The sequence below is a fragment of the Amblyraja radiata genome, chromosome 32 (genome assembly GCF_010909765.2).
Source record: "Amblyraja radiata isolate CabotCenter1 chromosome 32, sAmbRad1.1.pri, whole genome shotgun sequence".
NCBI classification, from domain to species: domain Eukaryota; kingdom Metazoa; phylum Chordata; class Chondrichthyes; order Rajiformes; family Rajidae; genus Amblyraja; species Amblyraja radiata.
The window spans coordinates 8,567,940-8,582,544 of NC_045987.1; the positions used below are offsets into that span (position 1 = coordinate 8,567,940).

Sequence of the window (14,605 nt, forward strand, 5' to 3'; positions counted from 1 at the left end):
TAAGTGGTCTTTGCTTGATGACTATTGAGGTCAGTTTTTAGCAGGGCTCCTTGTTGACACTCAATCATCTTGTGTCTAGATACAACGTGAGCACTTGCGTTTTCCCTCAGCTCTAGTATTTAGCTCCTGGTCCACATTTTGCAGCTCGTGGCAAAACCCAAACTGGCTAAATTGGTGAGCAAGTGCTACTAGATGGTTTTGACCAATATTACCTTAGTAGGAGTCAATTTTATTTATTTATTTAGCGAATGCAAAGTCCTTTAGCCAAGCAGTTGCCTCTTGAACAAGCACACCATGCGGTTGGGCTGCTGCCCCATTTGTGAAGGCTGGCCAAGCAGGGGCCTTGTCCAGTCCTGAATAGCAAAGAAGATCAAAGCCATTGATGGTGTAACGGCCCGCTTCCTCTGTGCCCAACGTGAGTCTCTTGGAGACAGATGACGTCGATGGAGTGTTGGTGGGCGAGGACTTCGATGAGGTGTCACTTGGCTGCAGAGAGGCCTTCAACATTCAGTTGTAGTATTCAGAGAGCAGGTGCAACTGCTAGGTGCTCTTGAGGCTGGTCGTTGTTGCTGCTTTCGGCTTTGGGATAATGACTAGGATTCTTTGACTTGGCTCTCAGGCGTCGTCTTGTAGAATTTAGTCTGCTGGGAGGATCATTGGCTTCCCCAGGCGAGCCTGGGTACTGACGGGGGGCGCGACGAGAACGCTGATCCATTGTCCATTTTATGAATCTTTCTTTTGGCTTGCATTTTGATCCAGAATCTGCTTTGCTATTGCAATACTCATAAGTTGTAGGAACAGAATTAGGCTATTCAACCCATTGAGTCTACTCCACTATTCAATCATGGCTGATCTATATTTCCTTCTCAACCCCATTGTCCTCCTTTCTCCCCATAACCTTCAACCTTTACTATTCAAGAGCCTTTACGATGCCTACACAGTCTGTAACAATGAATTTCAGTTTCACCGCCCTCTGGCTAAAGAAATTCCTCATCTCCTTTCTAAAAGCATGTCTTTTTATTATGAAGCTCTAGACTCTCCCAGTAGCAGAAACATCCTCCTCATATCTACTTTATCCAGACCTTTCATTATTTGGTCATTTTCAATGAGATTCCCCATCATCGTTCTAAACTCCAGTGAGTACAGGCCCAGAGCTGTCAAATGCTCAGAGGGTCTTCTCCCCATCTGGTTAGCAAAACAAATGCAATGGCATCCTCACACATGTGCAACAAAGTTATAAGAACTATGCATAGAAGATAACGACTCTATTGTACCTGTGCTAAGCAAACTCTTAAAACACCTGTTTCCTATTAGTTTCAATGTAATACCACTGTTTGCATTCCAGAACTGTTAAACTAAGCATTAGTACAAGTATCCAAAGTAGGCGGTATGATGGCGCAGCGGTAGAGTTGCTGCCTTATAGCGCCAGAGACCCGGGTTCGATCCTGATTACGGGTGCTGTCTGTACGGATTTTGTGCTTTCTTTCCTTGACCTGTGTGGGTTTTCTCCGAGAAGTCCAGTCTCGTCCCACACTGGCATGGTAAAATTGCGGATTGTCCCTAGTGTGTGTAGAATAGTGTTAGTGTGTCGCGGATCAGGGCTGATTCGGTGGGCCAAAGGGCCAGTTTCCATGCTGTATGTCAAAACTTATTGCAAATGAACCCCAAAAAATATTATATTTTATAAGAAGTGTCTTGTGCATTAACTCATTTCCCTTGCTCTTGCTAGCTACTATTTTCCTCTTGCAGCATACCACCACATTATTTCTCCCCCACCCACCACCATCTCACCTCTGGGCAGCTGCAAGTTGATGGGTGGCAATGTATATTCAATTGTATTATTGTGAAAATCTGAAAATGAAAGGCTTGACTAAGGAAGGAACTCCAATGCAAAGTGTTACCCCAGTCATTGAATAATATCACCATTTCTCAGTTTGAATCCGTAAGTGTTTAATGTTTTCAGCACACTACAGTAAAGAGTACAGAGTAAAAAAAAGTTTTCAGGCAAAGCACAAGCAAACCGATTAATTGTAGTCTTGCTGCACAGTTTATAGGTGCATGGAAGTTAGGCAGGGTCATGCAGAATAACTGGTAGCAGGTAAGCCTAGATTTTGGAAGCTTAGTTCACAAACAGCGATCGTGTGAATTCCACATAGTCGAAGGCCGAAGGAATCTCTCTGCCTTTGCTATCTGTATACGGCTTCATGTGCGAGAGGCAATAATCGGCCTGCTCCCTGGACAGGTTCTAGAAAGAAAGAAGAATCATCGAGTCAATCTAGACAAAATTGTAATATGTTTATCATAGATTTTTACTAGAGTCCGTGAACAATGAGCTTCTACAAATAGTCTGGATTCAATATTAAAACAATCTGATCTGGTTGAGTACAGCAAAGTTCAGTAGTAGAATCAACGTGACATTATGGCATCAATCACTAACAACTGGTTCCTTTTAGAATTACAATTTCCATGCTCTAATTATCTAATTGTTTTGTTTTAGATAGACAGTGTTGGGGTTCTGATAGATTTTTGCTTCATTTGCCATTTGAGAGGCACCAGAAGACTGGAGTTCTCCACTTTTTCCAAAAAGGGCAGGAGAGACAAGCCGGGCTTCGTAGGCCAAGGCATTGCGCATGAGTTGGGATGTCATATTGCAATTGTCCAAATCAGCTGTAGACTGCACTTAGTTTTGATTGCCAATTTACAGGAAAGATGTGTTAGCAATAGAGAGTGCAAAAGTAATTTACCAAAATATTACCTGGAATGGAAAGCTGTAGTAATACGAGATTAGATGTGTGACCTAATGGATGTTCATAAAATGATGGGAGGCATAGATAGGACAGTGCATTGCCCAGCACAGTGGAATCTAAACCTAGAGAACATAATGTGTCTGAGGTGTAGGTTTTCAGAGGTTTGTGGCTCTCTGGAACAAGTTACGATAAGAGGTGGCGGAGGCGGCAGATAAAATTACAAAATTTATAAGATGTTTGGACAGGTATTTAAAAAGTACAAAGGGATATGGGTCCATTACGTAAAGTATTAGCGGATGTGGGTAGAAATGTCTGCTGTACGGGTCTATTATTGATCACAAACATCTTGTATACGTGCTGCAGTACCTGATACAATTCTTCACGTGTGACAAATTGTTTTCCTTCTGAGCTGAGGGCACGGAAAGCACTCTCAATTTCTTCACTAGACTTAACGTTCTCTGTTTCTCTGCTGATCATAAAGGCCATGTATTCCTGTAGTGAAACGTATCCATCTCTGCAAATAACACAAAGTAATCATCAATGCAAGGAGTAAAATATGAATATTTTAAAAAATAAATCTAGTTTTACTGGCATTGAAAATAGTTAGAGAAACTGTCACTGTATTATCACATAGTATACTACAATAACAAATTTTAAGTGGTTTACTTTGCAAGCTCCCCACTCCCTTCTGAAGTACATATACATATGTCTCCTTCCCCCTTTTATTTCACCCCCACTGTGATGAAACCAAAATGTATTAGTCTCACCGGTTGGGATCAACAGCATTCAATATAGCTTCAAACTCAGAGTCTGGTTCTCCTTCCTCTACCATCGGCAAATCATAACCCAGGGAGCGTAAGCATGATTTAAATTCCTGATGATTCAGTCGTCCAGATTTGTCCTTGTCAAAATGCCTGGGAGAAAAATTAAAATGTTAACATGTCAGCACGGTGACAATTTCCAAAACAAAATTGGGCAAAATAAACCCACACTTACTTGAACATCATGCTGAATTCTTTAAGAGCTTCCTCTGTCACACCGGTAGTGTTCCTATAAAATATAAAAATCAATCTAAATTTTCTGAAATATATACAACTTCCACACCAGCTGAGTGCAAATTGAAAATGGTCAAGGAATGGTGATGTGTTTTTCTGTATTCCTACTTCAAGATACACTTCCAGGGAGCCAACTGCTTGGTTTCTAATGCCATGTTCTTAGCCAAGTTTCATATCAAAACTTGTCAAGTCAAGTTTATTTGTCACATACACATACGAGATGTGCAGTGAAATGAAAAGTGGCGATGCTCGCGGACTTTTGTGCAAAAAGACAAACAACCAAACAAACTATAAACACAATCATAACACACAGCACTGAAACAAACTATTTCACCTGTTTTGCACCTTTTAAGTTTACTTCTCTTGTTCATTTCCCTTTAAAATCAAAGTCTTAGCATTCAGAGACGTTAAATGCTTTCAGATTCTTCAGCCCCACCCCGTATCTCCTGCTCAAAACCCTACATGTGGCTTTGTATAACGAGGTAATGGAAACTGCTTTTCTTTGCCTCCTTTCCCAAACCAGAATCTATCAAATCTTTTGTTCCATGGGAGAACAACCCAGCTTCCTCAACCTAAAAGTAGTGGGGGGGAAAAATCTTCCCTGCAGCCCTCCTCCACCCACTTAAGACCATCACAGTTTAAACTGTGTTCAAAAGGGAACTGCAGATGCTGGAATATCGAAGGTACACAAAATTGCTGGGGAAACTCAGCGGGTGCAGCAGCATCTATGGAGCGAAGGAAATAGGCGACGTTTCGGGCCGAAACCCTTCTTCAGACTGATGGGGGGTGGGGGGGGGGGGGGGAAAGAAAGAAGGAAAAGGGGAGGAGGAGGAGGAGCCCGAGGGCGGGCGGATGGGAGGGTGGGAGGAGACAGCTAGAGGGTTAAGGAAGGGGAGGAGACAGCAAGGGCTAGCCAAATTGGGAGAATTCAATGTTAATGCCATAAGGACGCAAGGTCCCCAGACGGGTTCCTCCCACCCTCCCATCCGCCCGCCCTCGGGCTCCTCCTCCTCCTCCCCTTTTCCTTCTTTCTTTCCCCCCCCCCACCCCCCATCCGTCTGAAGGGTTTCGGCCCGAAACGTCGCCTATTTCCTTCGCTCCATAGATGCTGCTGCACCCGCTGAGTTTCCCCAGCAATTTTGTGTACCTACAGTTTAAACTGTAATTGCTTACCTGGCCTGTATTTGTTGTTCCAGGTTATGTTGCATTCTCATGCCCAGTTGATCCAGTTGGTCCCATTGCTGTGCCAACCCCACAGTGCTGTGTTCCGTGTACTTATTATCTAAGATCAATGCTTCCTCCATTGCTGCTCCTAGGTCCTCAATCTTTTTCAATTGACTTCTCATTGCTCGAATCTCCTGATGCTTTCTCTGTGAATGAAGACATTATAGGCAAGGAAGTCATTACAGTTTCTTGGTACCACTAAGGTAAATGTGCAACCATATTATTAATGACATTCCAAATGCAAATAACACCAAGAATGTATAAGTCAAGAGTGTTTTATTGTCATGTGCCCCAGATAGAACAATTAAATTCTTACTTGTTGCAGCACAACAGAATATGTAAACATAGTACACTGTAAACAATATGATAAACGAGAGGGAAAAAAAGTTGAGTGCATATATACACACATCCCCGTGTGTGTATGTGTGTATATTTTCTATATATATTAGATATATTATATACACATGCAAATATATACACACACAACATACTCAAAAAACAAACAATAGCAGTGTAATAATAATAAGTCTATTGTAGTTCAGAGCTTATTTGAGGTTGTAATGTTTAATAGCCTGATGGCTGTAGGGAAGAAGCTGTTCCTGAACCTGGACGTTAGTTCCTTCTTCTCGATGGCAGGGGTGAAATGAGTGTGTGGGTCTCTGACTATGCCGGCTGCCTTTTTGAGGCAGCAACTCTGATAAATCCCTTTGATGGTGGGGAGGTCAGAGCCAATGATGGACTGGGCACTGTTCACAACTTTTTGCAGTGGTTACAGGGGTTTCCTTTATTGTCATTCAGACCAAAGTCTGAACGAAATTTCGTGCCCTACCAAGTTTACCCATTTATTTTATTATAATGGGTGCAAGGAAGGAGAAAAGCTTCTGACGAGTAACCAATTGTTGACAAAACAACTCAATGAGAAATTGCTTAACAATTTCTGAAAGGCACCATTTTAATAGAAAATAACAATCAAACCGATTTTAAGTGTGAAATCGGACAGATTCGATGGGTTCCTTTTTGGGATTGGGGTAAAAAGTAAAACGAATAGTAACAGGTAAAGAAAATGATCTCTCAAATGATTCGAGATTTTTTGAAAAACCGCTGAAACAAGGACAAAAGAGACAGCAGTTTGACCTAATTTCCACTCACCTTAACTCTCAAGATTGTTATTCAATTCATTTAATAACTTGAAAAACATTCCATGTTATAATGATTCCATGCAAACAAAATATTTCCCAATTTGACCTCATTACTAAGACAAATAGTAATTTCCAAATCCAAAAGTCTTTCTCCTTGTAGTACTGATTCATAAATCTTTCAAAACATCTCCTTTTAGTTCTGAGTATTCAGTATCCCTCCCTTATCTATATAATTCAATATTTAGAGAATGAAACTTGCCATACCTTGGTTGCCTCCAGCTGTGACTCCAGTGTTCCCGATTCCTCCACCATGCAAGACCTGATGTGCAGGTTGAACACAATTATAAAATGATCTAATGAAGGCGTGCCATTATTAAGATAATTCACCTTTAAAAATAAATTCTAGGAAATGTCATGCTCAGAATGGATAAATAGCAATTTCAATTCTAGAACTAAAAGGCAGGTCACTGATTGGTTTCTCAGTTAAAATTAATTATTTTAAAACAACTACACAAGCTCTAGAAACATAGAAAATAGGTGCAGGAGTAGGCCATTCGGCCCTTCGAGCCAGCACTGCCATTCAATATGATCATCCAAAATCAGTACCCCGTTCTAGCCTTTTCCCCATATCCCTCAATTCTCTTAGCCCTAAGAGCTAAATCTAATTCTCTTGAAAATTAACAGTGTAAACTCTCTAATATAAGGCACAAGTTAATTGAACTTTCATGATTTAAAAAGTACATTTAACAAGGTTAGTGGCCTCTTCTACTTTGAAAAAGATTACATTTATTCAAAATAACTAACCTAATTATCAAAGAAAGTAGAAACATGGAACTACAGATGCTGCCTTATCATGGGATGAGACAAAATGCTGAACTCAGCGGGTCAGGCAGCATCCCTGGAGAACATGTATAGGTGGATGTTTTGGGTCTGGATCCTTTTTCAGACTATCGGTCTGATGAAGGGTCCCAACTCAAAAAGTCGCCTATCCATGTTCTCCAGGAATGCTGCCTGACCCGCTGAGTTACTCTGGCATTGTCTCTTTCCAAAAATCAAGAAAAGGTGGTCATATTCAATATTCACAACTGTCACTCATAAGGCTGCAAACCTACAGTTTAAAAAAATGCTTTTATTTGTAAAGGCAACGCTAGAAAACTCAACTTGATTCACAATTCTGTAATCTGACAGGAAGTGCTCTGCTTCTCTGCATGTAAATGATCTGTTCCCTTCATTAATCTGATTTTCTCCATTCTCTGTTTTAATGTGCAGCATGTGCTGTAGCAAAGTTGACTACAAAGACTTGGCTGCCATTTAGTTTCTAATATAAATCTGCTCCTGTTCTACAAAGGTTACATGTCAGTCGGGGTAAGCCAAGTTTTCCAACAATACTCAGGCTTTTAGAAATGAAAGTTGGAGAACCTAAATTCATTAACATATTTATTAAAACATGCAAGGCCATCCAGCTTACCATGTCAGCACCAACTACCAGCAGAGCAATCTCATCAGATGCATCCCCGCTTCCTATTTTCCTCTGCAGCTGTGCAACTTATTCTCTCATACCCAGAACATGACAGACGGCTACAGGGAAAATCAAAATCCTTTTGATTTTTAAGCCATTTACCCACAACTAGGGGGTATTTTACAGTAGCCTATTATAAACTACTAGCATGTCCTGGGATGAAAGTGGAAACTAGAGCATCCAACAAGAACCATTACATTGACACAGAAAACGTGCGAACTCCACGCAGATAGGAGATAAGGATCAAACTTGTGTCCCTGGAGCTGAGGTGGCTGCACCACCAAAGGTGCTCGAGTAGAGCTAAATCCTAAGACCCAGGAAGAGATAGTTGCGGTAAAGGGCAAATCTACAGGTAGATGGAATGATGAGGGCGAAAGAAAGAGAAGGACTTTGTTCGAAGTCATACTCTTCAATCTGCACCAATGTAACGTTTGCAACTCAATGTTCTTTCTCCAAACTAATAAAGTAAATTTTATATTCATTCCTGATGATCAATGGTAGAATCAACTGAGATATACCAATATTATTGGAATGATCCAGTTATAAAGAATATTACAGACAAGCTTTTTTAAAGGAAGTGTTAGGATAGAAGCCCTTCTACATTTTGTAGTTCCCAGTTATCTCAGGCAATCAGTAATAAAAGGGCATAAAGCCTTTTATGACACAAGGCCTTGGTCATAAATTCCTAATAACTGGACCATGCAGAACAAAGGTAGAAGCCGAGAAGATTATTGTTCCAAATCACAGAAGGTGCGGCAGAAAATAAAGTGCAAATAATCATTAAAAAATTGCATGTCAGTAAGTGTGGCATCTAGATATGTGAATTAATGAATTAATTTTGAAGTAGGCAAATAGACTTTTACGGCTGCGACTCTAAACCAGCTTCACCATTTGTTTATTTAACAAATTTAATTAAGTTCCAGATGAAATGTTCCTTCCTGGAAGTAAAGCCCATATAAACCAATGGAAAATTAAGTTTGGCTAAAACAAAACCCTTGTGTATGTTGTTTAAAAAAATCTGATTCCATGTAGCAGTTCGGTTTCAAGTGTACATGCTGCTTTAGCTACAATACCCTCCATAATGTTTGGGACAAAGACCCATCATTTATTTATTTGCCTCTGTACTCCACAATTTGAGATTTGTGATAGAAAAAAAATCACATGTGTTTAAAGTGCACATTGTCAGATTTTATTACTTTTTGGTTTCACCATGTAGAAATTACAGCTGTGTTTATATATTATATATTGTCCCCCCATTTCAGGGCACCATAATGTTTGGGACATATGGCTTCACAGGTGTTTGTAATTGCTCAGGTGTGTTTGCTTCATCAATACAGGTATAAGAGAGCTATCAGCACCTAGGCTTTCCTTCCGTCTTTCCATCACCTATGGAAACCTTTATTGCTGTTTATCAACATGAGGACCAAAGTTGTGCCAGTGAAAGACAAAGAAGCCATTATGAGACTGAGAAACAAGAATCAGCCAAACCTTAGGCTTACCAAAATCAACTGTTTGGGACATCATTAAGAAGAAAGAGAGCACTGGTGAGCTTACTAATCGCAAAGGGATTGGCAGGTCAAGGAAGACCTCCACAGCTGATGACAGAAGAATTCTCTCTATAATAAAGAAAAATCCCCAAACACCTGTCCGACAGATCAGAAACACTCTTAAGGAGTGGATTTGTCAATGACCACTGTCTGAAGAAGACTTCATGAACAGAAATAGAGAGGCTACATTGCAAGATGCAAACCACTGGTTAGCCGCAAAAATAGGATGGCCAGGTTACAGTTTGCCAAGAAGTTCTTAAAAGAACAACCACAGTACTGGAAAAAGGTCTTGTGGCCAAATGAGACGAAGATTAACTTATATCAGAGTGATGGCAATTCTTGAGTGGCCAAGTCAATCACCCAATCTGAACCCAATTGAGCATGCCTTTTGTATGCTGAAGAGAAAACTGAAGGGGATTTGCCCCCAAAACAAGCATAAGCTAAAGATGGCTGCAATATAGGCCTGGCAGAGCATCACCAGAGAAGACACTCAGCAACTGGTGATGTCCATGAATCGCAGACTTCAAAGTCATTGCATGCAAAGGATATGCAACAAAATACTAAACATGATTACTTTCATAAACACTGCTGTAATTTCTACATGGTGAAACCAAAATGTATAAAAATAGCCTATATAATAAATGTGCACTTTAACCACATGTGATTTTTTTTCTATTACAAATCACAAATTGTGGAGTACAGAGGCAAATAAATAAATGGTGGGTCTTTGTCCCAAACATTATGGAAGGCACTGTATATGTACATTGATGATATCACAAGAGAATCTCCATTCCAGGTGAATAAATTTATTTAAATTAATATTCCCTCTTAAATGAGCTGTACAAAACAGCATGCAATCAGTTCCAACAAAACTAAGGACAATGGTAGTAAAAAAAATGTTATTTAAGAGCCATCAATGAATCCAAAAGCATAATGTCACTACCGTGACATCCACCCACAATGGAAGCCATCCTTCAAAACTTTGATTCTTTCATTATGCAGTCAAGATCCACAAGTTCCATCTCTTATGTCCTATGCAAGCAAAGGAATCACCCAGTTATCAAAGTATAAGATCACAACCCTTGAAACGGTCAAGCTAAAAGTGAGCTAGAGTCGCTGCGATAAGTTATCCAATGAGGATTATCTGTGAGTGGAGATGCAGACACTCATAGTCATGCATTCAGAGCAACTGGATAAAACAATTTGGGAGCTCAGGGAATTAACTTGATTGCATAAATAGAGGAGCCACCTTAATGTTTTAATTATCTGTTTCAAAATTGGCCCTCGGGTCTAACCAATGTATAAACAATCTAGGATGAAAAAAACCTTGAATCAAATTAAGTCTCATGGGCCATGTGCAAGACAAGATGGCTACACACATGCCATTTGGGCTTGGGTTTGCAAGCATTCCCCCAAATTATTATTTGAACAATTTAAAATCTATAAACAGCAAGATTCCAAGTTCAATTGGGCTGCACTATGTAACCTCAGATATGGTAGCAGAAAGTAGCTTGGCACTTGGAACGGCGGCATGCAAGGTACCACTTCATGGGTGGTACGATCTGAAAACTAATCAGACAGGCTTCACGCTCCTGACTGCAGTTTAGATCTGCACGTTTATCAAAAAAAAAACACCACCTTCAAGAATAACTAGAATTTGGAAGCAATGGTGACATAACTGCCACTAAATGAACATTAAAAAGGGTTTCTGAATACATTGCACCCAAAATAATGTGTCAACAAGATTGTGCTGACTATTTGCGGGCGTCCAGGATGTCAGTTTCAGACAAGAAGTTTTACAAACAAAAAGATGTCCACATTAAATCTCCATGACACAGATCCCACGGTCATTTATGCCTCAGGCAAAAGGTAACTGGGATCCACTATCACAGTTACTCCACGCAATGTCAGATCCAATCAGGATGCCAGCAGCAGCATCATAAAGCCACACAAATATTTACCCAAAAAGCCCTGTCCTTTGGAAAATGAACAAAAGCTGTGAGCTTATAGCAGTGACATTAGTACCGGAGGAAAAAGCCATTCAGATGGCAAGTAAGCAAGTGCGTTACAAACAACACAAAAATGAGGAAGAAAGAAAAACCTTCCAGTCAGATCATCCCCAACTTCATACTGATAGACATGAATGACACGACGGTACGCTATGCTAATAGGAAAAAGACGACAAGATTGGAAAAGAAAGAACACAAATATAAAAATGAGTTCAGAACGGAAAGTCATGTCGAAATACAATTTCCTCCATGCTCATGTGAAAAGTCAGAGGGTTTCAGATTTAGAATTGTAATCTCAAACAAGGATAGTAGGGCTACATAGTTCAACTGCTTTAACTATCGTGTTTACGAAAAGCAGCATTTTTGCAGTTACCCAAACCTGTCTTATGTAGGGGCAACTTTCATTCATCATTCTGGCTCTGCTCACAATTCAGTGATTTAAAAATCCTTGCTAACAAACTGCTTCTGTATTTGATTTATCCAACTGATGCAACCAACACACTCCAGTCTGAAAATGTAAAACCCACTCACATTTGCATCTCTCCTACTAATCTTTTCTATCTTTAAAAGTCTCCACAAAACTCATATTTTGACCAGAGCATTTAGGAAGCCCCCCCTCCCCTCCACTTTAATAGATAGTTCAGTCTTTTCATTACATTAAAATTTTAAGATGAAAAAATTTCACATGCCCTCTCAAAATTATGAAATTACTAAGAATCTGCAGTAGTCGTATTTTTTGACTTATGCCAAAAGGTTGAAACAAATTATTCACTGATCTACACAATTTCCTGCTTCTCTCTACAGAAACAATGTTTAAATCTGCTGCACCTTTAAAAAAGCCATGTTGACCCCTCACTCAAAATGTAAATCACCCATTGAACAGCAAATTCTGGGATTTCACTCTAAACATGACACGTGCAGTTTCAAAAGGGTCAGCATGACTCCCGATGTCCAGGGAATGTTAGCTAATCCTCAACCTCAAACACACTATCTTCAGTAGGCATCAGATTCCAATCTTTACACTTTTAACAGAACTTTACAAACTGGGACGCTACTGATATTTCATTATGTCTGTCAATTAATGCCCAAGACTGACAGTAATTGACTCATATATATGCAAAACACAATAAAAGAGTCAATAATTCTGATAAATAACAATGCTAATGAAAGATTAACCTGAAAAATTGACTTAGTTTCTCTTTCAGACTTGCTGTAGTATTTTTTTGTTTTTTTAAATATAAAAGTTATGGAATCCACAGAATATTAATTTTGGATCAATATCGTTGAAAAACTGTTTCATTTTATTTTTAATTATGGGTGGAAATCATTGTCTCAACGAGAAAACGCCCCTTCCTTCAATTCTATTATTAACAAGAACTGTAAATGGTGGGAAAGACCCAGGTGCAAATCTCCATTTTCAGATCTGACTTTTTTTCTACTGATTGAATAAAATGATTTACATCAATAGGTTTTGGCCTTGATTGTCAGTTTGTTAACATTCTCATCACCTTCTCCCACCACAAGTCAAAAGAAAGCAACAGGCAAGAGGCAGACAATATCACAGCAAAGTACAAAACAAAAAGCAATATTAACCCATCCAGTAGGTATGTCCTGTAGACAGCATCCAAACATCAGGCAGCAGAAGAAGCAGAAATTCCAGGATTTTACAAGGAGAGAACAACAAAATTCATTAATCAACATTAAATTGCAAATTCATCATCATGTAATAAACATTAGTTAACACCATTTAAAGCAACGGCAGAGTTACACAACATCATAGAAACATTTGACGTGCTCAATATTACAGAGGCGGGAAGACATTTCAAAGGGTTGACCACGGCATTTACGATAGAATTAAAGAAATGCTTAAAAAGCTGAGACAAAGTGGAGGGTTTCTAGCAGACAGCCCCATGTGGAGCGAGCACAGCCATAAAGATCCAAAGACTGCATGGTATTCTGCATGAAACTTCTGATTCTTCATAACCAAGGAAATGTAGCAATTATTTCTTCAGCAATATTTTAAAGAAAAAAGTTTAATAATTACAATTTACACCAGATTAATTAAATCACATGATTAATGCATTTATGTCGGAAAACCAGCCAGTTTACTTTTTTTTTTTGTCGTGCAGCATGGAAACAGGGCCTTCAGCCCATTGAGTCCATGATGACCAACCCTTACCCCAGCACACTAGTTCTATATTATCCCGCTTCTCGTCCACTCCCTGCACACTGGGAGCAATTTACAACCAACAAACCAGCACATCTTTGGAATGAGGGTGAAAACCAGAGCACCCAGAGGAAACACATGGTCACAGGGAGAATGCAAATTCCACACTGACAGCATCCAAGGTCAGGAATGAACCTGGGTCTTTGGTGCTGCGAGGCAGCCGCTCTACCGGCTGCACCATGGTGCCGCCCTTCTGAATTAAGATGAACCAGATTCCACCAATTATATTGGCTTCATCAAGTGTAACTGTGAGAAATTCAGCCAGGGTTTCTTCTGGTCAGTGACAACTGCTTTATGGTCTTATACAAAGATGGATCAGATTCCACTTGTGTCCTGCTGTCCTTTATCCACTGCGAAGGGCTAAAAGCCACACAGTAAGAGAGGTTCATCTTCGCAAAGCCCTGCAGCATGCAGTTCATAGTGGGTGATCTTTATTAGAACATCTTACCTCAATATAATTACCCAAATCTATTTAGTTGTTTTAACATTTTTGTATAATTTGTAGCCATAACAGCATTTTGGAAGGAGAGAGTACCAAATTCCCATTTTCTAATTGATAATATCCAGCTCTAATGTGAAAGTAATGATATGTTGTTCTAGATACCAACATATTATAAATGGGCCCTTTTCGCACAGCTAGGTCACGTGTTTTATATATGAAATAATCCCCAACATTACAAAAATTTTGTCTGTTCAAATTTTAACATTGCAGAACAGTGAGAAGTGACTAGAGGGACACCTCACCTTGTTTCCTGCAGCCACTGGTGGAATGTATTTGCATGTTGGGCAAACTCCTGACGTAATTTATCATTCTCTTCTTGGCGTCTCTGTTCCTTCTGCAATTCCATCTCTCGTTCCTGTTAAGTGACCAGTAAAATTCACTTAGTGTGACAGAGCAAGGACAAAATGAATTATTATTCATTAAACTTATAAAAAAACCAAGATGATCAACAGCTCTGAAGAATACTACACTGAGAGTAAAGCAGGCGAAAAAAACGACTCTAATTCTCCCATCCAGTAAAAAGAGAAGAATGGATATTATCACCTGCAGAAAATTACTTTGATAAATAGCAACACTCTGGAAGGAATAAGAACAGATTAGAAGGCCAGCAAAGGCTCAGATGAGGTGGGTCTGTTT

The 14,605-nt window shown here is 39.7% G+C and overlaps 1 protein-coding gene and 1 long non-coding RNA gene across 10 annotated transcripts in view; one reads left to right on the forward strand and one right to left on the reverse strand.

Moving 5' to 3' along the window:
- Window positions 1–1,929: 1,929 nt before the first annotated feature.
- Window positions 1,930–14,605, reverse strand: part of sptan1 (spectrin alpha, non-erythrocytic 1) — a 77,464-nt gene continuing 64,788 nt past the window's right edge. For 5 of the 9 annotated variants that reach the window (XM_033049060.1, XM_033049059.1, XM_033049061.1 and 2 more), the window contains 9 exons: window positions 14,212–14,324; window positions 12,834–12,851; window positions 11,333–11,395; window positions 6,430–6,484; window positions 4,976–5,172; window positions 3,744–3,797; window positions 3,515–3,661; window positions 3,114–3,261; window positions 1,930–2,245 (listed from right to left, as the gene is read on the reverse strand). In XM_033049060.1, coding sequence (XP_032904951.1) covers window positions 2,120–2,245; window positions 3,114–3,261; window positions 3,515–3,661; window positions 3,744–3,797; window positions 4,976–5,172; window positions 6,430–6,484; window positions 11,333–11,395; window positions 12,834–12,851; window positions 14,212–14,324 — 921 coding nt within the window. In that variant the 3' untranslated portion in view covers window positions 1,930–2,119. The remainder of the gene's footprint in view (window positions 2,246–3,113; window positions 3,262–3,514; window positions 3,662–3,743; window positions 3,798–4,975; window positions 5,173–6,429; window positions 6,485–11,332; window positions 11,396–12,833; window positions 12,852–14,211; window positions 14,325–14,605) is intronic. The other 4 variants (XM_033049064.1, XM_033049063.1, XM_033049066.1 and 1 more) reach the window with 1 other exon arrangement.
- On the forward strand, window positions 3,793–4,387 carry LOC116990916. The gene is made up of 2 exons (XR_004416654.1): window positions 3,793–3,991; window positions 4,116–4,387. It is a non-coding gene; the product is annotated as an uncharacterized LOC116990916 (long non-coding RNA).